Raw genomic sequence first — 23,703 nt, forward strand, 5'->3', positions numbered from 1 at the left:
GACAAAAGGAATGTGTCAGATAAGTGTGAGGTGTCGCATTTTGGGAAGTCAATTCAGGGCAAGACTTTCACAGTGAACAGTAGGGCACTGAGGTGTGGGATAGAACAAAGTGTTGCAGGTGTACGTACACAGTTGCATTAAAGTTGTGTCAGAGGTGGACAGGGCGCTTAACACGAGGTAAATGAGTCTAGAAGTTGGGATGTTGTGTAATAGTTGTAAAGTGCGGGGGCCGCACGTGGGCTATTGTGTTTTAGCGCAGTCACCCTGCTGCAGGAAAATTGCCATTAAGCTGGAAAAAGCACAGAAAAGAATTACAAATACGTCGCCAGATCTCGAGGACCTGTTATAGGGAAATTAATGGAATTTAATAGAGAAATGTGAGGTGTTGCATTTTGGGATGTCTAACATGGGCAGGACCTACACAGTAAATGGCAGGGCTCTGGGGAGTGTTGTAAAGAGAGATCGAGGAATGCAGGTGCATGGTTCCTTGAAGGTGGAGTCGCAGGTAGATAGGGTGGTCAAAAAGGCTTTTGGCACATTGGCCTTCATCAGACAGAGTACTGAGTATAGGTTAGGAGGTCATTGGTCCGTATGGGCGGTTTGGGGCAAAGGGCCTGTTTCTGCACTGTATGAATCTATGAAAGTAGAAGTGAGTCACTTCCTCAGTTTAACACAATGTAATTTGCAAAACCTTATCCAGTCCAGCATAAGCAGACTGACAATGTCCCTCTACTCAATGAGAAACCTCAGATTTGAGTTTTGCATGACATCAAAGACTTCTCCTGACCCTCCTTGCTATAGTACTTTACATGCCTGTCCCTTTATGTCTACAATTCTGATTGAGCTTTTTGAAGAGATAACTGAGAAAACCCAGTAATCCTGTTGACGAAGTTCCAAATGATAGAGACACAAGGAATTGCAGACTCTGGAATCTCAAGCAAAAATCAAAGGTGCTGGAGTAACTCAGTAGATCAGGCAGAGGAAGTGGTTGAGGCAGGCATGATTGTGGAGGGAATGGATGGACAAAGTTGGGCCCCGACCCAAAACGTCACCCATCCTTTCTCTTCACAAGTGCTGCCCGACCCTCTCAGTTACCCCGAATGATAGACTGGAACGTTCATAAACTGGCTTTGTCGTAGGAGGCAGAGGATAATGCTTGATGGGCACTTTTCTTATACGAAGTCTGTAAAATATGGTGTACAATGGGAATCTGTGCTGGCAGTTTTGTTCTTTATATATATATAAATTATGTGAAGAGAACACGGATGAACTGAACATAAATAAGTGGGAAGATTGATACAATTTAATTTTTTTATCTAACACAAAGATAGTTTTACAAATGGCTCTTACCACAGTGCAGACCCAAATGGTTAAAAAAAAGACCCAAATAAAGCACTCACCTCTTCCACCTCCTCTTCCATTATCAACAAGCTGTAGAAGTTTGGGATTAATGGCTTGGTTGGCCTCTTCCAACACTTTGATCAGCTCCCTAGCCTGTTTCACATTGCCCGGTGTGAAGAAGGTGTAAGCCGTGCCTTTATTTGTGCTGCGCGCTGTACGCCCAATGCGATGTACATAGTCTTCTGAGGAATTAGGGTAGTCGTAATTGATGACAAATTTGATGTCTTCCACATCTGTAAAAGCATAATTGCAGTGTGGTGTCGAGAGATGGGGAGATGTGCCAGTTGGAACCAGCACGAGCAGCACACCACAACAGCCAGGTAGAAAGAACAGTTAGAACTAGATTCCGTACAAGCAACCTCACAGTCCATGTTTACAGTACTCCCCTTCACATGCAGATTGCTTAAACCCACACCATGCTTTGAACAACAAGTACGCAAACCAAACGGCAGATCACCTGAGCACAAACGTAGAAGACAGATTTACTGAACTAGTGTTCAGAACTCCAATAGATCCACCACTCAAGACACTGAATAAGCACTGATTCTTTGATTAGGTTACAGCTATGATTTGGACAACTTAAGACTACTGCCTAAAGCTTTCTAGCCAATTCCAAGTTCTGCTTTCAGCACTTACACAAACTTGTAAGGAAACTCTCTACAAATCTGAACTAGGAAAGATTATTCCAGATTAAACTACTGCACCAGTGTCCTTTAACAATTAATAAACGCAAATAAATCTGTTCAACTTTCATATATACCTTGCTAAAGCTATGATTGATCCTTTAAAACTGCCGAGAAGTTTAGGTCTACAGGAAAACATAGAACACAACCTCCACACCATCTGGCTTAACTTGTTTCCAAAGTCAGATGTAGTCGATTACATTGTACTGTCTCACATCATGCTTTCCTTTATGAAAAAAAAATGACAATGGACAACTAACGAAATATCAAAACTTCACCACACTGAAGCAGGATATATCTCACAGTTGATCTTTGACAGAACTGAACACTAGACTTCCTGTCTGCAATCCCACTTAGAGCTTGAAAATCCATAAAGGTTCAGAATAAAATCACCAAACACTGAATTTTAGAAACGACCCATAATGTAACACCTGATAGAAGAATGCATGCTTACTCTGGGATAAACAAACCAAGTAGGCAGAAAAATATTAGTCAATTTACAAATTACATTGTATTAAAAAATTAGTAGTAAAAACAAAATTAAAAAACTGAATGCACCAATCCACATATCATTTATAGTACACGGGGTCCCATCATTTCACCATATTTAAACTAATATTTTACTATTTCCAGTTACAAGAACATTAAGCAAAAATCCAAAGTAGACTCAAAGAAATACAACTACTTTTCAAACAATGTAAACCAGACCCAGGTTCACCACAGCCCCCAAACTGTGCCAGTTCACAGATATTATCTCATTCTGGTCTAAACAGACAGATCTGTAAAGGAATACTCCTTTATGTTTGCCCTTCCTAATGTACCATGATTATAACTCTTCAAACATCATTATGGTTGTCAGGGCTAGAAATTACCATAGAATTACTGGTCCATGATCATTAGACACTGTCCTGGCACCCGAGAATACAAGCGCAAAACTAAGCAGCTAGATCGTTAGGGAAACCTCTACGTTTAATCTGAATGCAGCAGCCATTGTCATTTCAGGGAAATTCATTATCAAATACTATAAAAATGTTACTCTTTGCTTAGGTTTTGAAACTTGGGAAGATCAGCAAACATCATTTTTGAGATTGATAATACCATAGGTAGCAGATTTCTTGGCCTCTCAATATAAAGCTTGGTAAAATCAAGAGGAAAGGCACCAAGTGTAACTACAAAAGCTGCATGTCTCTGGTTATTACATCGCCACACACTCCAGAACAATTGCTGGTTGGACCTTTATAATGGCCATCATTGAAATCCATTCTGGTATTCATAGAGAATACAGGACTAGTTAACTGACCTCATCTAAAGTTTTTATTCACAAAATGCTGGAGTAACTCAGCAGGTCAGGCAGCTTAGTTTAGTCTGGTCACTGATGAATATGAGATTCCTGAAAATTTGTTCAGGGGTTACCTAGGTGTAATTATGATTCACAGCACTGAGTCAATGTTGTCAGAAAAGGTACCCAACCCTGAGTTCACCAGTGACTATATGATAATTTTTAACCGCATAGACAATTCCACATTTGTCATAGTTATTTAAATCCATACTTTAAAAGATGTCCAGAATAAACTCCGATTTCCTCCCTTCTGTATTGAATAGTATTTACCGGTCCGATGCACACTCCCTCCATCGTACTGCCGCAGCCAATCCCGTTTCTCTAGTCCTGGCGGTCTCCTTGCGACCTCCGCCATGCGACACGGGACCAGTGGAGCTGGGAGAGCATGCATCGAGCATTCCCTTGTGGCGAGAAGTTCCACACGCTGGGATGGATGGCTTTTCTGCAGCCCGACTTTCATGTGGCTTTCACCAGAGGACCGCAGTCATTAATTAAGGTCCTCGAACCCAATCTCCAGAAAACTCCCAGCCCACACTGCATCTATTGCCCAGACTCAAATTATTTTTTTTCCTTTACAATTTACTGACAAACTATTTTTGAAGTCTGTTTCTCATTACAAAAATGGGCTCAAGTTTCACTTGCTATTCCTTATTTCAAAGCTGAATGTTTCTATACTGAATCCCAAGACTGGGATAAACAAGAGATAGAGAAGAAAAGTGTACACGAAAAATGAAAAAAACAAATACTCATATTAAAGCACATATTGATATTAAATAGAAATGGACACAAACAGGTAATGTACACAAGATATAGATCTCAAATAGTCAGCTTTGACCCACACCCAACTCTATAAAGACAATTCCATTTAATATTCCAGTGAAGGCAAAAGCTTACACCATCACTGATGACCGACTGTGTAAAGTTGTCAGCATCCTCTTCAGGTTCTAGTCTCGCAAGTTACACTCGAAGGTGCATTGTATCACTTTTCATTGACTGAACAGTGAGATACCCTAAAAAATGGAACTGATGACACGATAAAGCTACACGATAGCACCTGGATTCATTGCTGAACAGCCAGCCTGGGTAGTAACCCCTTTACCTAAACTCCTATCATATATAGAGCTTTACTTGTTGACTTGTGTTCTTTAGATTTCATATTCTTTTTAGTAGCTCTTTAGATCAATCAGACCAAACAATTATAGTGTTTGGTGATCTCTGAAACAATGCAAGAGTCTTGTCCACCATCTATATTTTTTATCCCTGTCCAGTGGCTGGCAAGAGATGCCTCTGATATTGCAGCTGTGGAAACCGTCAGTGGAGTAACCCCTGCAATTCCAATCCTAGCTGATGATACAAAGGACAGGAAAGTTATGTAAAGCAATAGGGACAGGAAAAAGTGTGGAACATTAGAGCCCAGGAGTATTTTTAAATACTATTTTGAATATGTTTTAACATTACCCTGCATTAACCTGAATACAACACAAACTTATATTTAAAAATCTGAGCCCATTGTTAATGGCAGACTGGGAAAAATACTAAGTGACGTAGCTGTTTGTGGAGCTTTAATCACAATGTGCAGTAGCTATTCTTGATTTTCTTCTACTGTAGTCCAGCATTGTTAAAGAGTGTTTTCCTTACACCATGAAACCCAGGTACCAAACATGCACCTTCAAGGTGGCCCTTTGACAAAATTATCCGTCGGCTTTCCACAGATCTCCTATGCCTAAAAACAAAATTTTTCCCAGCCTGATGGAATCAATAGGTAACAAGAAACAGACTGACCTAAATGAAATAGTTCTCAGTTTTGTATCAAATTCAACAGTGTCTAGGCAAGATGCAGAAAGCAGCAATCTACTCATTCCTACCTTCAAACCTTTTTGCAACCCGCTTTTCGGGCTGTGAAACCTCAGACAGGCCCAAGATGTAACCGGACAAGCCCCGACATGACGTCCTGTGAAGGTGAGGGAGATACTTGGCATGCTTGGCAGTAGGGGTTTCACAATAGTTGAAACTGTTTGCACCACATTACTCCACTTCATCAGAAACCATTCCCCGAAGATTGCAAAAGAGCCACAAATCCATAATATTCCAGATGGATCAGTTGGCTACCTGCTGTTAACCAGCGGGGATCAAGTAGTTTCCTTTGTATCTGTACTAAGAATGAGCAAACTGTTCCAACTGGAATTCCCCCATTAAGGGACATCTATTTTTCAAAATTGACACATCTAAACCCACACTGCAGAAACCAAGGACACAATACCATTAATCCCTATTTTACTGCCAGTGCCCGTTAAAGGGGAGGTTATTTCGGAACAGTCTGTCCATCTCAGTCTGAAAATAGTGGGCCAGTAACAGTCAGTCCATGCATAGTCTTCCCATTCATATCAGTGGCTAGAAAGGTTTATTTCTAGCTCCGAGTCACTTAACAGTTTGATTGCAGAACTGGCCTGTCATTTGAATGCAGTGCTCGGTGTGAAACCCCTAATCAGCAGACATTTCCACACGCCCCTTAGTTTCAGCAAGTAAACCAATTATTAACGGTGTCAGATTTGAATGAGGAAAAGGTCAAATTGTAACATGGGAATTTTGGTTGTTTTCAATGTTCTGATATAGGAATTGGCTTGTGCTAGTTTTCAACGTACAGGGTTTCAGATAATGACGCTTGTCTATAAAAATACTGAGATTATACTGAATTCCAGCTGTTAGAAAACTGAAGCAGCCAAGTGGTTAAAGACCTCTTTCGAACAAATTTGGGGATACACGGTGTTAAGTAGTATCCACATATTTAAAAACAAATCTAATCCTAGAACATTGCAAGGCCATCAGGTGCCAGAATACAGGTAGTTCTGCGATAATGCGACAGTTGCGTTCCCAGGAAACCTCATGTTTTGGAAAATCACATTGTAACAGCAATTGGGAAAAGGGATTAGAGTGTCAGACTCACCATAATTAAGTTATTTTCCCCCACAGCATTTTCAAACATAGCTTTTTTTTAAATAGCTGTAAGTATATTTTGTTACTGTAAGCGAGAAATACTAAAGATTGTATGTGCATTGTTTGATAGTGTATCATTGCACAAGTATCAATAGAAGCGATTGCACGCCAATTTCTGCTGCCTCCTATGGCAAAACCAATGTTCTTAAGAGACAACCATGTCTGATTATTGAGGGGAAGTTTCATCTATAAAATGCCCTTCCCCACCCGAGTTATTTTCCACGACAGGGTTTTCCTTGACTTGCAAATTTCCAAAGTAACTCTTATGGTTCTCCAGTTCCCAACTGAAATTCCATTATAACCAATTCACCCTACATAATAGTGTTTCCAAATTCATCAATGATGTTATATCCAATTTGTGTTACAAAAACACACATTGCAGCAGAACTACCAGTACCCAAACATTGGACAGACTGCTGACTTCTACACTCCAACCCAGTCCATGATAATCACTTACAAATGCAAGCTCTAACTGGAAATGCTTTAGCTTTCATTGTCTCTCAGTACATGACAATAGTAAACGAAGACCATCAATAGAAGTCATAAGAATGAATACCTTTTATCACCCAATGTTGCTGACCTAGTGTCTGAGCCCATCAAAAGACAAGGTTCCCTGCACCTACATTACTGGAGGCTCCAAACATCCAATATACATAATAGCAGCTTTCGCATACATTACACGGAATAATTGGTATTGTGTAGAAAGCAGCTGATGTCACGGTGTTCACCGAAGCCTCCTCACGGTGTGGATTCCATCATTTAATTGAAATCCAGATTTCAAAAAGTGAATAAAGCGATCAAAAGGAAAGGCTTCATTTCTACTTGGGTAACATCAGATTTTACATTCTCCATTAAACTGCCCTGTGGTTAAGTAATAAACTTAGTGACCACTCAGAAATAAATACATTATCAAATGTATATTCCCACAATTAATATATCCTTTGTCAGAAACAGGCAAAATCTGTCATGTATCAAAAATCTCAAACTAAATTGAGAGTTCAGCCAGCTATAAATTCAGCTCCATTCGGAATTTCTGAAGTACCCTATACAGTACTCTTTAAAATAACCTGGAACAGGGCTTAATCCCAATATGACCAGGTCAAGCTGGAAATTCAGTCAGTTGGCAAACACATTATCTGAAGACCCTATTTATTTAACAAACCAATCTACTGCAGAGGTTGAACCAGACAGTGCCAGGGCGAGCTGGACAACGGCAGATGGGGTAAACATTATCCGAAGACCCCAAATTTTGGACAGCCAGCCCAGTGCATAGGGGTTAAAGGCCCCACGCGGTAAGGCTAAGCTTGGTTTATGTAGGTGGCGGTAGATGGATATCTCCTCTCCCTCTTGGTGCTCGTTTTGTCATGCCTAGGCCTTGCCGCAGGCCTGTACCTTAATATAAAAACAAAGAGATATTTAAAAACAAAATTAAGCCACTTAGTTAGCACACTCGAGATGGCGAGGAAATCATGGTTCATCACTTTAACTACCAGTTCTCCCAAGTTAGAACAATTCAGAGCTTGGCCTGAAAAGCATTTTTCTGTAAACAAGTCAAGTACAAACCTAAACCTCGAGATGCAACGTCAGTTGCAATTAGGATGGGTGCCTTTCCTGATCGGAATTCTGTAGAAAGAATAGAAAAGTATTTTTTTTTTTTTTTAAACTTTGTCTTTTCATTTTAATACATAGGGGTATGTCTAAAAGGATGCAGAATATGGTAAATTATTTGTCAAAATACTCCTGCCAAGATGAATAAACTTGTGCAGATCAAAGTAATTTATATCATGTCCTTAACATTAGAAAACAGCGCTGGGCATATCACAGCAATTCAACGAACACTGTTACACTAAAATGTGCAGGAATGAGTCATATACAATGAACAATATTTGATGCAATAATGCATTAAGCATTGCAATACCAGTAGATCTGGTATTAAACATTAACAAACAACTATTAACATATTACTTCTGGAGCATGGAACTATTGGGCTAAAAATAATACCACATCATTAATAACATGCAACATATCAAATTATGTCTAGTTTAAATTAATCAAATACCAAACAATTTGTAAAACAGACATGAAAGAACATACGAACATGATAGGCAAGAAAAGAATAAAGACAGTTGAGAATGAATGACATTTAAATAACCAGGAAGATCCTCAAAGATATTAAGTCGCACAAATGAGGATTTGGGAACTCCAGGCATTATCACTTCTTGGCTCATGCATGATTCTTAAAGTCATTAAGATTAAGGAAATAATTTATTGTGATTTACAGAAGTTCAGGGTTTAATTAAATTAGTGGAATCCGAAAATAATGAATGCATAACATAGTAAACAACACAAGGACAACCAATAAGAAGATATAATGGGGTGAATTTAGGGACGATAATAACATTGTAATCCTCGTGAATCAGCTGCTGAACAAAGGGCATCTGGGCACAATTATTTAATATTACCGTTGAGAAATTATTTTGAATATTGCCTATAGTTTCTCTAACTTTTAGCTTCAAAAAGCTGAAAGAATGAAACATTAGCAATTTCTCTCACTTTCCAGAGATGCTGCCTGACCTGCTGAGAATATCCAGTAAATTTGGTTTTCATTTATTGCCAGTATCTGCACTAGTTTGGACTGTTGAAAAACATAAACAAGGTCTCTGGTGTAAAGATGATGCAGATTCCCTCTTGTTATTTGAGCACAGAAAGTAATCAGATTGATTAGGTCCAGTTGGTCAAACAGCAGAATCACAAGCACAAGTTGATTTAACTTGAAAATTATTCTGAGTATCGGATTGAGATAATGGTACCATTTTTAGTCTCATGGAAACTGCTATGCCACAAGATTGGAGAAAAAAAAGTCAAGTTAATGTATAAAATCAAACCAGGGGTTAATTCAGGATGTGAAGTTTGTAGAGTGCAAATTTTGTGCTTGGTATCATATGAAGAACCAGGGAGTTCTTTCAAGAGATTAAACAGTTAGTCAATGAATGTTCAATGGACTAATGCTTCTTCTAAGTTCTTGTGTATATTATGATATCTGATGTTATGAAATCTGATTTGATCTGTAGGTACTGTGCAATGAATTACAGTAGATAAAATTTAAAAATTATAGACCAGTTAGTCGGACATCAGTGGTGGGGAAGATGCTGGAGTCAATTATAATAGAAGAAATTGCGGAACATTTGGATAGCAGTAACAGGATCGTTCCGAGTCAGCATGGATTTGCGAAGGGGAAATCATGCTTGACTAATCTTCTGGAATTCTTTGAGGATGTAACTACGAAAATGGACAAGGGAGAGCCAGTGGATGTAGTGTACCTGGACTTTCAGAAAGCCTTTGATAGGGTCCCACATAGGAGATTAGTGGGCAAAATTAGAGCACATGGCATTGGGGGTAGGGTACTGACACGGATAGAAAATTGGTTGGCAGACAGGAAACCAAGAGAAGGGATTAACGGGTCCCTTTCGGAATGGCAGGCAATGACTAGTGGGGTACCGCAAGGCTCACTGCTAGGACCACAGCAATTTACAATATACATTAATGACTTAGATGAAGGGATTAAAAGTAACAATAGCAAATTTGTAGATGACACAAAGCTAGGTGGCAGTGTGAACTGTGAGGAGGATGCTATGAGGATGCAGGGCGACTTGGACAGGTTGTGTGAGTGGGCAGATGCAGTTTAATGTGGATAAATGTGAGGTTATACACTTTGGTGGTAAGAACAGTGGTAAGAGCAGATTATTATCTGAATGGTGTCAAGTTAGGAGATGGGGAAGTATAAAGAGATCTGGGTGTCCTTGTTTATCAGTCATTTAAAAGTTAGCATACAGGTACAGCAAGTAGTGAAGAAAGCTAATGGCATGTTGGCCTTTATGACAAGGAGTTGAGTATAGGAGCAAAGAGGTTCTTCTGCAGTTGTACAGGGCCCTAGTGAGACCGCACCTGGAGTACTGTGTGCAGTTTTGGTGTCCAAATTTGAGGAAGGACATTCTTGCTATTGAGGGAATGCAGCGTAGGTTCACTAGGTTAATTCCTGGAATGGCGGGACTGTCATATGTTGAAAGACTGGAACGACTAGGCTTGTATACACTGGAATTTAGAAGGATGAGAGGGGATCTTATTGAAACATATAAGATTATTAAGGGATTGGACACACTAGAGGCAGGAAACATGTTCCCAATGTTTGGGGAGTCCAGAACCAGAGGCCACAGTTTAAGAATAAGGGCTAGGCCATTTAGAACGGAGATGAGGAAAAACTTTTTCACTCAGAGAATTGTAAATCTCTGCCTCAGAAGGCAGTGGAGGCCAATTCTCTGGATGCTTTCAAGTGAGAGCTAGATAGAGCTCTTAATGATAGCGGAGTCAGCGGGTATGGGGGGAGGGCAGGAACGGGGCACTGAATGTGAATGATCAGCCATGATCACATTGATTGGCGGTGTTGGCTCAAAGGGCCGAATGGCCTACTCCTGCACCTATTGTCTAAATCAGCCATAATTCATGTAATATTTTAGCAACTCATTACTATGATACCATATAATCACTGCCTGCAATTTATTTACTGTATTTAACCTTTGCTTGCAACAAGCTACCAAGCGTAAAACTCACTCAAGCTTGGTGATTCCACGAATGAAAAAGTTGACATATGAAGAATGATTTAGCAAGTTAGGCCTATAGTCACAGGGGTTTAGAAGAATATGGCGATCTTATTGAAACAGAACATTTGAGGGGGATTTACGGTGGATGTTCATAGAATGGTTTCTCTCATGGCGAGTATCTAGGATTAGGGGGGAATAGTTTCAGACGGAGATGAGAAGGAATATCTTCCGAGTTGTATATCTTTTGGATAGGTGTGGAGGCAGCATCACTGGATATAGTCAAAGTAGAGATTGACATCTAAATTACAAAGCTAAGTCAGAAAGTAAGGGCAGAAGCAGTACTGAAGCCAAGATTTGAGCAGACACAGAGTGCCAAAGCAGACTTGAGGGCCAACTGGCCTATCTTTTTTTACTTATATATCTTATCCGTTCTCTAATCTTACCATTAAGGACCCAATCTCTCTCCGGCTGACTTTTATCTCCATGAATGCACATTGCCGGCCAGCTACAAGAATGAAATAATTTATTATTGATATCTTTGTGTGAAGCAGGCTACTATAACAATACTGCATCTAATTTTTAAAACGTGAACGCAGGTTTATTAACTACATCAGACAATGCCACCACTGCCATAAGCACCACCATCCTCTTATTCACCCCTTACCACAGACAATGTTCCCAATCCTATAAAGCATTGTTCCTGGGTCTGTGATTTTTACAATTGACCTGAAACCTTAACCCTGTTTCTTCCTTCACAATTGCTACTTGACCTGCTGCGAATCTCAGCCACTATCAATTTTTACATCAGGTTTCCAGCAATAATTACTTTGTTTTTCATTCAGTGTACAGCCACAATGCTTTTCACCCTGCCTCAACGAAGCACACCTCAAAGGGCTGGCTGGAAGGGCCGAATGGCCTACACCTGCACCTATTGTCTATTATGGTGCTCCATTGAAATTGGTAACTGTAGAAAATATGATCTGAACCAACAAGAAATTGAAGATCTATTTGACATCTTTAGGCTAATTGTTCTGGCTCCTGGTTTGTGAAGGCTAGAACTTACCCGTCTCTCCTCATCCTGCGGGTCAGGTCATCACAACGACGTTTAGTTTCTACAAAGATGATAGTTTTGTTTTCTTTCTCTGCCATAATTTCCTCCATTAGGTGGAGCAGCCTATAATTAAATGTATAAATTCAAACATTAATGACAATTTTCTGCATTCCACTGAGCACGACTCAACCAAGATGTAATAATCCAATTCAATGAATTAGGGTTACTGAACAACTCACTTCAAGTCCTTCTCGGTTTCCTGACACACATCAACAATTTGGAGGATGTTGTGATTGGCACTCAGTTCCAGGGCTCCGACATTGATCTGGACATAATCCCGTAAGAAGTCCTCTGCCAGCTGCCGGACCTCTTTCGGCCAAGTGGCACTCCACATCAAAGTCTGTCTATCCGGCTAAAAGAAACAGAAGTTTGATGTTTTCCACCATGAAACTACAGCACCAATTGCAATTTCCTAAAATCTTAATATCCGAGCCATGAATATATTTAGCATTACATTGCACCGTGCCAGAATGAGGAATATTTCGGTTCAAGATAAATGAGCAGCACTTGACTGAGGGGAAAAAAACCCTACCCTGATCTGCTCCACGATTTTCCGAATTTGAGGCTCAAAGCCCATATCCAGCATGCGATCAGCTTCATCAAGTACTAGGTAAGTGCAACGACGAAGATTGGTCTTTCCAGCTTCCAAAAAGTCAATCAAACGGCCTGGGGTTGCAATGCAGACTTCCACTCCTAGAACAAGGCAAAATATAAATCACCATCTCAAACATCTTAGTAAACTTTCTACACCCAGCAGGTTAGTGTCTCTGGAAGGAGAAACAGAATTAACGTTTATGGTCGATGTCCTTTCACCCTGAACTCCTCACCCCACCACACCACCACTGTACACCTCCTATTTTGCTCTCAATCTCTGAAGGTGGTAATCAGCAACATGGGTAGCAATTATTACTGTTCCCCAGCAGCGCTTCTTGGGCCACTGCACTCCGTGTGTGACGGAGGTCCCACTGGGCTCTCAGTGATGGGGCTCCAGGATTGTGACCAGGCAGTGATGTCAATGGCAGGAGATCCTTACTCGGTTATAGCGGAGACAGCAATAAAGAACACCCCCCCCCATGGTCTGTTATAACGAGTTTACTGTATTCCCCAAGGCCCTATCATGTATTGCACATCTCACCCTTATATAGTCCACCCAAAGTGCAACACCTCACAATTATGGGGATTAAATTGTTTCTGTCACTGCTCTGCACATCTCACCAAATGATCAATATTATGGTTTCTCAAAGACCCTCTCTTACCAGCAACACTACGAGATGATTTTGTATCATCTGCAAACTTAATAAGTGTACCGTCTACATTCATATCCAGAAAGTTAATGTATATTAACAGTAAGTATTCTAGAACCAGCCCTTGTGGTATACCATGGGTTAGTCTTCTAATCACGAATAGAACTTTTCACCATCTTCCTCTGCCTCCGAATACCAAACTAGTTTTGGATACAATATTCCAACATGCCCTGGATCCTTTGGGCACTAAGTTTTTGGACCAAAAATAGGCACAAAATGCTGGAGTAACTCAGCGGGACAGGCAGCATCTCTGGAAATAAGGAATGGGTGATGTTTCGGGTCGACACCAATCTCTTACATGGTAACTTGACAAAGGCCTTACTTAAGCCCATGTAGACCATATAATCTGCACTGCTCTGTTCAATACATTTTGTTATCTCTTCAAAATAATACTTGTTCATCGATGGAATAGGAAAGCCTGAAAATCCAGAGCCTTCTTTGCCGGATGAACATATACAGAAGGCTTCAGTATTGGCACAAAGTATCACTTGTGAAACAAAATGTGTGTCATTGCCCCACATACCTCTCTCCAGGTCTCGGATTTGAGGGCCTTTGGGAGCACCGCCATAAATACATGTACTCTTTATTCGTGAACATTTCCCATAGTCTTCAGCAACCAGCTGCACCTGCTGTGCCAGCTCACGTGTCGGTGCCAATACCAAGCACTGTGAAAGGAGAAACCCGGCTATGAAAAACATCCAGGGCTAAAACAACATATTTAACATCGGAAGAACTGTGATAAACCTTCTCAATATTCACATACAGGAACTTGCCGTTCAACACATTTTCATAACAGTCAATTAATTATTCGAGTTAAACAAGCTACACATGGAATATATTCATGGAATAGAATCCACAGGGACAGCCAAAAAGTGTTAATATTTCAGGTTTACAACATTTTATCGAATTATGGTAGAGACTTTAGAACCATCTCTTTCTTCAGAGAACAATTTCTTCAGAGGATCAAGCAGTATCTGCGAAGGCAAGAGGTGTGTTTCTTGTCGAGCCCCTACATCAGGACTTAGGAGTGGGAAGAGGAAAGATGGCCAGTATTTAGAAGTGTAGGTGAGGCATGTGCAGATGCTCGTCAGTGATAGGTGAAACTGCTGTTTCCAGCAGCCCTTTTTTGGCTCCAGATTCCAGCATCTGTAGCATCCTATTTCTCCAATTTCTTCACAGCAAATTTCCGTTCCAATACAGGGAGCTGGTGAGCTCAGAACATTTGGCTATCTATTGAATGCTGGGTTTAGAAAATGTCCATGTTTCTTTGAAGCTTGGTTCACATTAAACCGTGTTAATTTCCCTTTACATTCTTCATGTCCAGGTTCCACTGCTTCCCTGCACTCATCTGGATATTAGAATCATACAGATAAACAGCAGCAGAACAGGACAATCAGCCCACCTAGTCCATTGACCAAGAACCACACATTTACACTCATACATTAATCCCATTATTTATACTCCCCATAACCTCATAAACTTTCCACTACTCACCTACAAATAAGGAGTGATTTACAGTGGCCAATTAACCTACCAAACAATATATATTTGGGATTTGGAGGAAACCATGCAGTCATATGGAGAATGCATAACTTCAACAGAAAGCACCCGAGGTCAGGATCGAAACCAGACCCGTGACACTGTGAGGTAGCAGCTCTATCAGTCCTAATGCTGTGCTAGTTCTCAAGCTTACGTTCAGTTCATTGAGGCCATTTCCCAGGCCCTCTTTAAATTGTTTTTCACCCTTCAAGTTCATTGGATTATGGTGAACACATTTCAGGAAAATTGTGACGGTCTAAAAGGGCGTCAGGGAGATTTACTAAAACAAATTCAGAATTTTGGATACGTGGAATGGAATGGAGATGCTAGAGTTGGTCTAATTGGAACAAAAGACTAAGAGGGGAGCAGTTTGGGTTATTTAATACCATGAAGGATCCAAACAAATGCAATAGAAATTATTTTACCATTAGTTGAAGGGTCAAAAATCAGGTGATATTTAAAAAAATGCAAATGGCATAAGCAGGAAAACCTGCAGCTGGCAAGGGGGTTAGTCCGGAATGCACTGCCTAATAGCAGAAGCTGGGTCAATCGTAGCTTTCAAAAGGGAGCTGGACAGAATCAGCAGAGAATTTGCAGAGCTGTGAAAGGGCAGGTAAGTGGGATGAGATAGATTGTTCTTGAAGAAAGGCAACATATAGTCAAGACATCATTCTATGAACCCCCTCCAATCCATTAACCTGCCACAGGAAGCAAAACATGTGCAGAAAATATTTGTAATGAAGTTTAGAAAGTTAAATTTAAAAACTCACAATGGGGCCATCGCCTCGCTCGAGGAATGGCTGGTGGTTGATATGCACAATGGCAGGCAATAAGTACTGGAAATTAAACAAATCAGTTAAAATTTAATCATTTAGTACACGTATTAAGCTCTTCCGTTAAAACAACAATATTATCAATTCTCTGATACCACTTTTAAATTAAATCTATTGAAATCAGACAATATTATATCTGAAATACCATGTGCCCACTTGGAAGATGTTGTCAGTCTAGTTACTACAGTTAATTAAAAATAATCTTTAAATTTAATCAAAGTTACTGCAGTGAATTGTTGATGGCATTCACAGTGGCTTGATGCCCATTGACCATTTTTAACAGGGATCTTTGATGTCACAAGCAGCCAACTTCTGACTTAACGTCATGGACAGTTTGGGAATTCAAGCTCCGTCATTTTGCTAACAATTGAGAGTAAAACTCATTGATGGTAATAAATCATTTGAATTGCAAACGAGAAATACCCTGGCAATTTTCCATATTGTTGGATAGATGCCACTGCTATAACTTCACCGGAACAGCTTAGCTAAGCACACATGCAGTTCTGGAGAGCGTCCAATTAACATTGGGCATACATATTATCTTGGCCCACAGCCTTTCCAAAACATCCATTACATAGAATCTCTGGTTCTAAGATGTTTCTTGATATCAAGAAGTGAATGGACCTGAATAAAGGCTGGTTTCAATGATTGGATGAAGGCTGGTTTCAATGATTGGATGAAGGCTGGTTTCGAGAGGTAGCAGAGGTAAATCATCTGCTTGACACTATTGAATGAACACAATTGAGTGCTTCGACTTCAACACTCATAAGCTCCCCCCACCTATTATAAGTTTGATAGTCCAACCATTTGAAACTAAACATTACTGGACTGCAGAGTGTGAACCTCATCTGTTGATTGTTGAATCACTGTTCTCTGAGTATTGCATGTTGCATTTGCTATTCAGAGGACATGCTAGCACTTCAATTTTAGGCACCCCCAGGGCTTCTCCCAGTATGTCCTATGGTACTCCCACCTAATCATGAGTGAATCCCCATCTTGACATCAGCAGTAGTACAAGGAATATGATAGACAATGATGTTGCTGAACGTGCTTTCTGTATTTCTGTTATTGTCAATGAGAAATGTGAAAATTTTTGATGCAGTTATTGGCATTTCAGAATTTCAAACCCAAAGACCTCTGTGCATGCTACCACAAAGAAAACAGCACACCAAGAATTAAATGTTATTCTTTGACCCAAAAGGAATAATATTGTAAGTACATACAGCGAGCGTTTTGCCAGATCCAGTCTGTGCAATTCCAACCATATCACGCCCACTGAGCGCTGCAGGAAAGCCCTGGCACTGTATTGGTGTCGGCTCCACAAAATTCAGTGAACACAGAACATCCATCACATAAGCTAGGAAAAGAAGCAGCAAAACATTAATGCCAGGCACCTGGCATAAAGAAATCCAGAAACACCAGCACAGGAAATCAATTACCTGGCACCACAGGAGAGACAGTCACCTTTCATGGTAACTTATCGCCATAAAGTAATTTGGCACAACATGTGGCCATAAAAACATTATCTAAAAATGTCACAATAATGCAATGATGCAAATGTCACAATAATGCCTTTTGAAGGCTCATTACAGGGGAACAAGCCAAAGTGAGAACATATGGCATTGTCAGTGTGGCCTTCAAATGATCCAATTAATCCTTTCACCAATTAATCATTAATGGGCAAAACAGGATATAGCTGCATACATTACAGATAACAATAATTCCACAAGTATATCCTGTTCCATTCCTCCAAGAGACACTCACCTGTACTTTCAATTGCAAAGAAGATACATTAACTACTGTAAAGCAAAGCATGCTGATAAACCTTGTAACAAAGTGCCAAGTTTGTATTTAACATCTAAATATGTTGTTACCTGTTCATTCAACCGATTACCAGAGAAATAAACTAAGAAATGTGCAAGCGTAGTTACTGATGTCAAGCTACATTCGAGCCCCTCATGGACTGAAGAAATCCATTACACAATAAAATCCTCCAATACATCAGTTTAACACAATTCCAAAAAGCCAATGTAACTTTAGCAAGTCCCAGATCAATTTAAAAAATCTGAAATGAAACAGAAATTACTGGGAATATTCAGCTCAGCTTCTGTAGAGAGGGAAAATAAGCTAATATTCCGGTCGATGACTTCACATCAGAAGTCTCAGATCTGTGGCCGACCCGGCGCTTACCAGGAATCCAACTATTCTCTGTAGTACGCAAAACAAAATGTATCTAGCTCAAGTGAAAAGCTCCTGTAAATTGCACCTCATGTGTAGGATGTGGAAGTGGGATAACATGGAACACCAGAATGTTGCCTAGGGAATATTAGCCAGAAAGATAAGTTGGACAGACTTGAATTGTTTTCTCTGGAGTGTTGGAGGCTGAGGAGAGTACAAAATATATGAGCTATAGATAGAACAGATAACCAAATACTTTTTTTCCAGGGTATAACCGTCAACACCACCGGGTGGCACCGTGAAAGGCAGTCTCGCCAACAGCCTGTCTTGTCCCTTTCTTCTTTGTATGTTTTAGTTCATCTTTAGTTTTTGTATTATGTGGGGAGTGGTAGTGAAACTTTTTAAAATCTCATTCCTCGACGGAGAAGCGACTTTTTCCATGTCGTATCTCCGTCCGCACTGCGGCCTAACATTGTGGAGCTGGCAGTCCCTGTTAGGGATCGGCTTTGGGAACTCCAGCTGTTGGAGCTTCGACCGCCCCAATCGCGGAAGCCTCGATCGCCCCGATTGCGGGAGAAAAGGCGGAAGAAGGTAAAAGTTATTTGCCTTCCATCACAGTGAAGAGTGCGAGGTCACCGAAAGCAAGTTGGATACTGCCTGCGCATGTAGGGACTCGGTGGGATTGCCATGAGTGTGGTGGTCTCGGTGTTGCGGGAACATCGCGCTACGGGAGTGTCCTGGAGTCTGGTGCGAGTGCGGACGGCTTTCTGACTGTTCGGGCAGTCGGGGATTGCAAAGAGCGACAAGCGGTCACATTACAGTGGAGCGTGTGGGTGGCCCGGAGATTGGACTGATGGTTGTGGGTCTCCGCTTTTGCTGTGTGCCTAGGGCTTCTCACTCGCTGCTATGGTGGATGTTTATGTTTAATTTCTATGCAATTTTGTTGCATTTTTTTGGTATGACTGTATGGTAAAATCAAATTTCACTGTACCTCAGGGTGTGTGACAATAAAAGACTATTGAACTATTGAAATAGAAAACATAGAAAACAGGTGCAGGAGGAGGCCATTTGGCCCTTCGAGCCAGCACCGCCACTCATTGTGATCATGGCTGATCATCCAATTACAACCCGTGCCTGCCTTCTCTCCATATCCCTTGATTTCACCAGCCCCTAGAGCTCTATCTAACTCTCTCTTAAATTCATCCAATTAATCGGTCTCCACTGCCCTCTGTGGCAAAGAATTCCACAAATTCACAACTCTCTGGGTGAAAAAGTTTCTTCTCACCTCAGTTTTAAATGGCCTCCCTTTTATTCTTAGACCGTGGCCCCTGATTCTGGACACCCCCAACATTGGGAACATTTTTCCTGCATCTAGCTTGTCCATTCCTTTTATAATTTTATACGTCTCTATAAGATCCTCTCTCATCCATCTAAACTCCAGTGAATACAAGCCCAGTCTTTCCAATCTTTCCTCGTATGACAGTTCCACTATCCTGGGGATTTACCTCGTGAATCTACGCTGCACTGCCTCAATAGCAAGGATGTCCTTTCTCAAATTTGGAGACCAAAACTGCACATAGTACTCCAGGTGCGGTCTCACCAGGGCCCTGTACAACTGCAGGAGGACCTCTCTACTCCTATACTCAAATCCTCTCGTTATGAAGGGCAATATGCCATTAGCTTTCTTCACTGCCTGCTGTACCTGCACGCTTACTTTCAGTAACTGTTGTACAAGGACACCCAGGTCTCGTTGCACTTCCCATTTACCTATTCTGACACCATTGAGATAACAATCTGCCTCCTTGTTTTTGCCACCAAAGTGGATAACCTCACATTTATCTACATTATACTGCATCTGCCATCTCACTCAACCTGCCCAAGTCACCCTGCATCCTTCTAACATCCCACGAGGCAATGTGGGAGAGGGAAAGTTTAAAGATGAGTAAGGCAAGTATATTTCTACACAGAAAGTGTTTGGTGCCCTGGAAATGGTAAACTGCCACAAGTGATGTTTAAGGGGTATTTAGACAGGCACATGAACACGCAGGGTATGGAGGAATATGGATCACGTGCAGGGAGATTGAGCTAGTTTAATCAGGCATCATGGTCGGCAAAGAAACCACTGTTCTTTCCCAACCTCTCAGGCGCAAAAGCTTTACGACCCAGCTTTGGAGCTTTCTTCCCTAATGTTATTACACATTCAGCATAAAACTGGAAACCCCAATCGAGATGACCTACATTGAACAGACAGTACCACAGGCTACAAATTTGATATCTAGCAATTCCATAAATATGCTGGTAAGAGGAAAGTGATTACAATTGAAGAACTTACAAGGAAAATTGGCATGATGAAACTGGAACACTGGGTTTGGGCAGCCAGTTCCCTTCATAGTAATTTCTTTCTTCCGACGGAAATCCTCAATGTCATACTGCCAAGAGAATAAATTGCAATCCAAATTAAAACGGCTTGTCAACTTCAACAATTAACCGCGAGCAATGATATGTCTACCATTCTCTCAATGATCAGTGCAAATGTGTTTCTAAAAGTTACCAAATCTACAAAACTCCCTGCCACTCATCTTAAAAGAATCAGTTCCCTACTACTTTCTCCAAACTCAGTTTGACAGGATCCTTAAATATTTAAAGATCCTTTAACATTGGAAGGCACTATGAGTCTAATGTAAATGTAAATTATATCGTTGGAATATCCCTATGATTTATTCATATTTTTTAGTATGTTGATCTACATTACTTTTAAAACTGGATCCTCTGGATCTTTAGCTCATATTTCTATTTTCTTACCAAAATATGTACGTGTATGTGTAATAGACAATAGGTACAGGCGTAAGTCATTTGGCCCTTCGAGCCAGCACCACCATTCAATGTGATCATGGCTGATCATTCACAATCACCCCGTTCCTGCCTTTTCCCCATACCCCCTGACTCCGCTATCCTTAAGAGCTCGATCTTGAAAGCATTCTGAGAATTGGCCTCCACTGCCTTCTGAGGCAGAGAATTCCACAGATTCACAACTCTCTGGCTGAAAATGTTTTTCCTCATCTCCGTTCTAAATGGCTTACCCCTTATTATTAAACTGTGGCCCCTGGTTCTGGACTCCCCCAACATTGGGAACATGTTTCCTGCCTCTAACGTGTCCAACCCCTTAATAATCTTATATGTTTCAATAAGATCCCCTCTCATCCTTCTAAATTCCAGTGAATACAAGCCTAGTCGCTCCAGTCTTTCAACATACGACAGTCCCGCCATTCCGGGAATTAACCTAGTAAACCTACGCTGCACGCCCTCAATAGCAAAAATATCCTTTCTCAAATTTGGAGACCAAAACTGCACATAGTACTCCAGGTGCGGTCTCACCAGGGCCCTGTACAACTGCAGAAGGACCTCTTTGCTCCTATATTCAACTCCTCTTGTTATGAAGGCCAACATTCCATTGGCTTTCTTCACTGCCTGCTGTAGGTGCATGCTTCCTTTCAGTGACTGATGCACTAGGACACCCAGATCTCGTTGTACGTCCCCTTTTCCTAACTTGACACCATTCAGATAATAATCTGCCTTCCTATTCTTACCACCAAAGTGGATAACCTCACTTATCCACATTAAACTGCATCTGCCATGCATCCGCCCACTCACACAACCTGTCCAAATCACCCTGCAACCTCATAGCATCTTCCTCACAGTTCACACTGCCACCCAGCTTTGTGTCATCTGCAAATTTGCTAATGTTACTTTTAATCCCTTCATCCAAGTCATTAATGTATATTGTAAATAGCTGCGGTCCCAGCACCGAGCCTTGCGGTACCCCACTATTCACTGCCTGCCATTCTGAAAGGGACCCATTTATCCCCACTCTTTATTTTTATTAAAGTTCTGCCTACTTAGAAACATAGAAAATAGGTGCAGGAGTAGGCCATTCGGCCCTTCGAGCCTGCACCGCCATTCAATATGATCATGGCTGATCATCCAGCTCAGTAGCCTGTACCTGCCTTCTCTCCATACCTCCTGATCCCTTTAGCAAAAAGGGCCACATCTAACTCCCTCTTAAATATAGCCAATGAACTGGCCTCAACTACCTTCTGTGGCAGAGAATTCCACAGACTCACCACTCTCTGTGTGAAGAAATGTTTTCTCATCTCGGTCCTAAAAGTCAAGTCAAGTCAATTTTATTTGTATAGCACATTTAAAAACAACCCACGTTGACCAAAGTGCTGTACATCTGATTAGGTTCCAATGGAAAAAAAATGAAACATGCAGTACCACGCAAACAGTTCACAGCGCCTCCTCAATGAGCCTCAAACGCTAGGGAGTAGAAATAGGTTTTGAGCCTGGACTTAAAGGAGTCGATGGAGGGGGCAGTTCTGATGGGGAGAGGGATGCTGTTCCACAGTCTAGGAGCTGCAACCGCAAAAGCGCGGTCACCCCTGAGCTTAAGCCTAGACCGCGGGATAGTGAGTAGCCCCAAGTCGGCCGACCTGAGGGACCTGGAGTTAGAGAGGGGGGGTTAGAAGATTTTTGATGTGGGGGGGGAGTGTCCATTTAGAGCTTTATACGTGAATAGGAGGAGCTTGAAGTTGATTCTGTACCGTACAGGGAGCCAGTGGAGAGAGGCCAGAATCGGGGTGATGTGGTCCCTTTTACGGGTACCCGTCAGGAGTCTCGCTGCGGCGTTTTGGACCAGTTGCAGGCGGGACAGGGAAGATTGGCCGATCCCAGTGTATAGGGAGTTGCAGTAGTCTAGGCGGGAGGAAATGAAAGCGTGAATGATTTTTTCTGTGTCGTCGAATTGGAGGAAAGGTTTGATTTTAGCTATGGTTCGAAGTTGGAAGAAGCTGGCTTTTACCACAGCGTTGACTTGCTTATCAAATTTTAATGCAGAGTCAAATATCATGCCGAGGTTTTTGACATGCAGTTTGACTAGGCAGGATAGACTTCCAAGACTGCCTGTTATCAATTTGATGGAGTCGGGCTGTGACCATCTTTCTGTACCAAATTACATTGCTAGCAATAAATTCACATCATTGGCCCCAAACCCATCTCATATTCCCACCGCACATTTTGAGATATTATAAGTTTGCCTTATCCTCTGGGATGTTCTCGCCAATATTCTACATCCTAAAAAGAAAATCATTTTCCATAGTGCTTCTAAACAGAATCATCAAACTTTATGTCACTAGTAAAGTTAGAAACATAGAAAAATAGGTGCAGAAGGCCATTCGGCCCTTCAATATGATCATGGCTGATCACCTAAAATCAGTACCCCGTTCCTGCTTTTTCCCCATATCCCTTGATTCCTTTAGCCCTAGGAGCTAAATCTAACTCTGTCTTGAAAATTTGTGTGAGAAAATATATTTCAGCTGCAGATTGAAAATAATGCTATTACTTCTGACTTAAAATATTATGATATACAACAACTAACACTACACAAATTTTCAAATCTTATTCACACAAACACAAATTTTGTCAATTTTCTAATAATGCCCATTGTAAATTGCCAGGATTCTCAATTTGTTGCTAACAGTCACAGTATCCTCCCATGATCAGAAAATGCTATAGGCTCACGGTCATGGACATTTTAGAAAATTAAGTTATAAAAATCTAATTCCACTTGTTAGAATCCAGAAGTGATATAGATGTAATCTGCAAGTTAAGCAGCAAAACAAGACCACTAGTTGAACTGCAAGAAATGTTTCAATCATATTGAATAT

General features: G+C 41.0%; 1 protein-coding gene across 2 annotated transcripts in view; it reads right to left on the reverse strand.

Annotated features, from left to right (window-relative positions):
* LOC144611303 (putative ATP-dependent RNA helicase DDX17) overlaps positions 1–23,703 on the reverse strand; it is a 32,519-nt gene that overhangs the window by 3,886 nt on the left and 4,930 nt on the right. The window contains exons 3-12 of one of the 2 annotated variants that reach the window (XM_078430343.1): positions 20,313–20,409; positions 17,026–17,159; positions 15,740–15,805; positions 13,954–14,095; positions 12,659–12,819; positions 12,306–12,478; positions 12,079–12,189; positions 11,459–11,520; positions 7,981–8,040; positions 1,401–1,634 (exon numbers count right to left, since the gene is read on the reverse strand). In XM_078430343.1, the coding sequence (XP_078286469.1) occupies positions 1,401–1,634; positions 7,981–8,040; positions 11,459–11,520; positions 12,079–12,189; positions 12,306–12,478; positions 12,659–12,819; positions 13,954–14,095; positions 15,740–15,805; positions 17,026–17,159; positions 20,313–20,409 (1,240 nt within the window). Of the gene's footprint in view, positions 1–1,400; positions 1,635–3,879; positions 7,810–7,980; positions 8,041–11,458; positions 11,521–12,078; positions 12,190–12,305; positions 12,479–12,658; positions 12,820–13,953; positions 14,096–15,739; positions 15,806–17,025; positions 17,160–20,312; positions 20,410–23,703 lie in introns of those variants that run through there. The other variant, XM_078430344.1, reaches the window with a different exon arrangement.

Source organism: Rhinoraja longicauda, chromosome 40, assembly GCF_053455715.1.
Source record: "Rhinoraja longicauda isolate Sanriku21f chromosome 40, sRhiLon1.1, whole genome shotgun sequence".
In the NCBI taxonomy this organism is placed as follows: domain Eukaryota; kingdom Metazoa; phylum Chordata; class Chondrichthyes; order Rajiformes; family Arhynchobatidae; genus Rhinoraja; species Rhinoraja longicauda.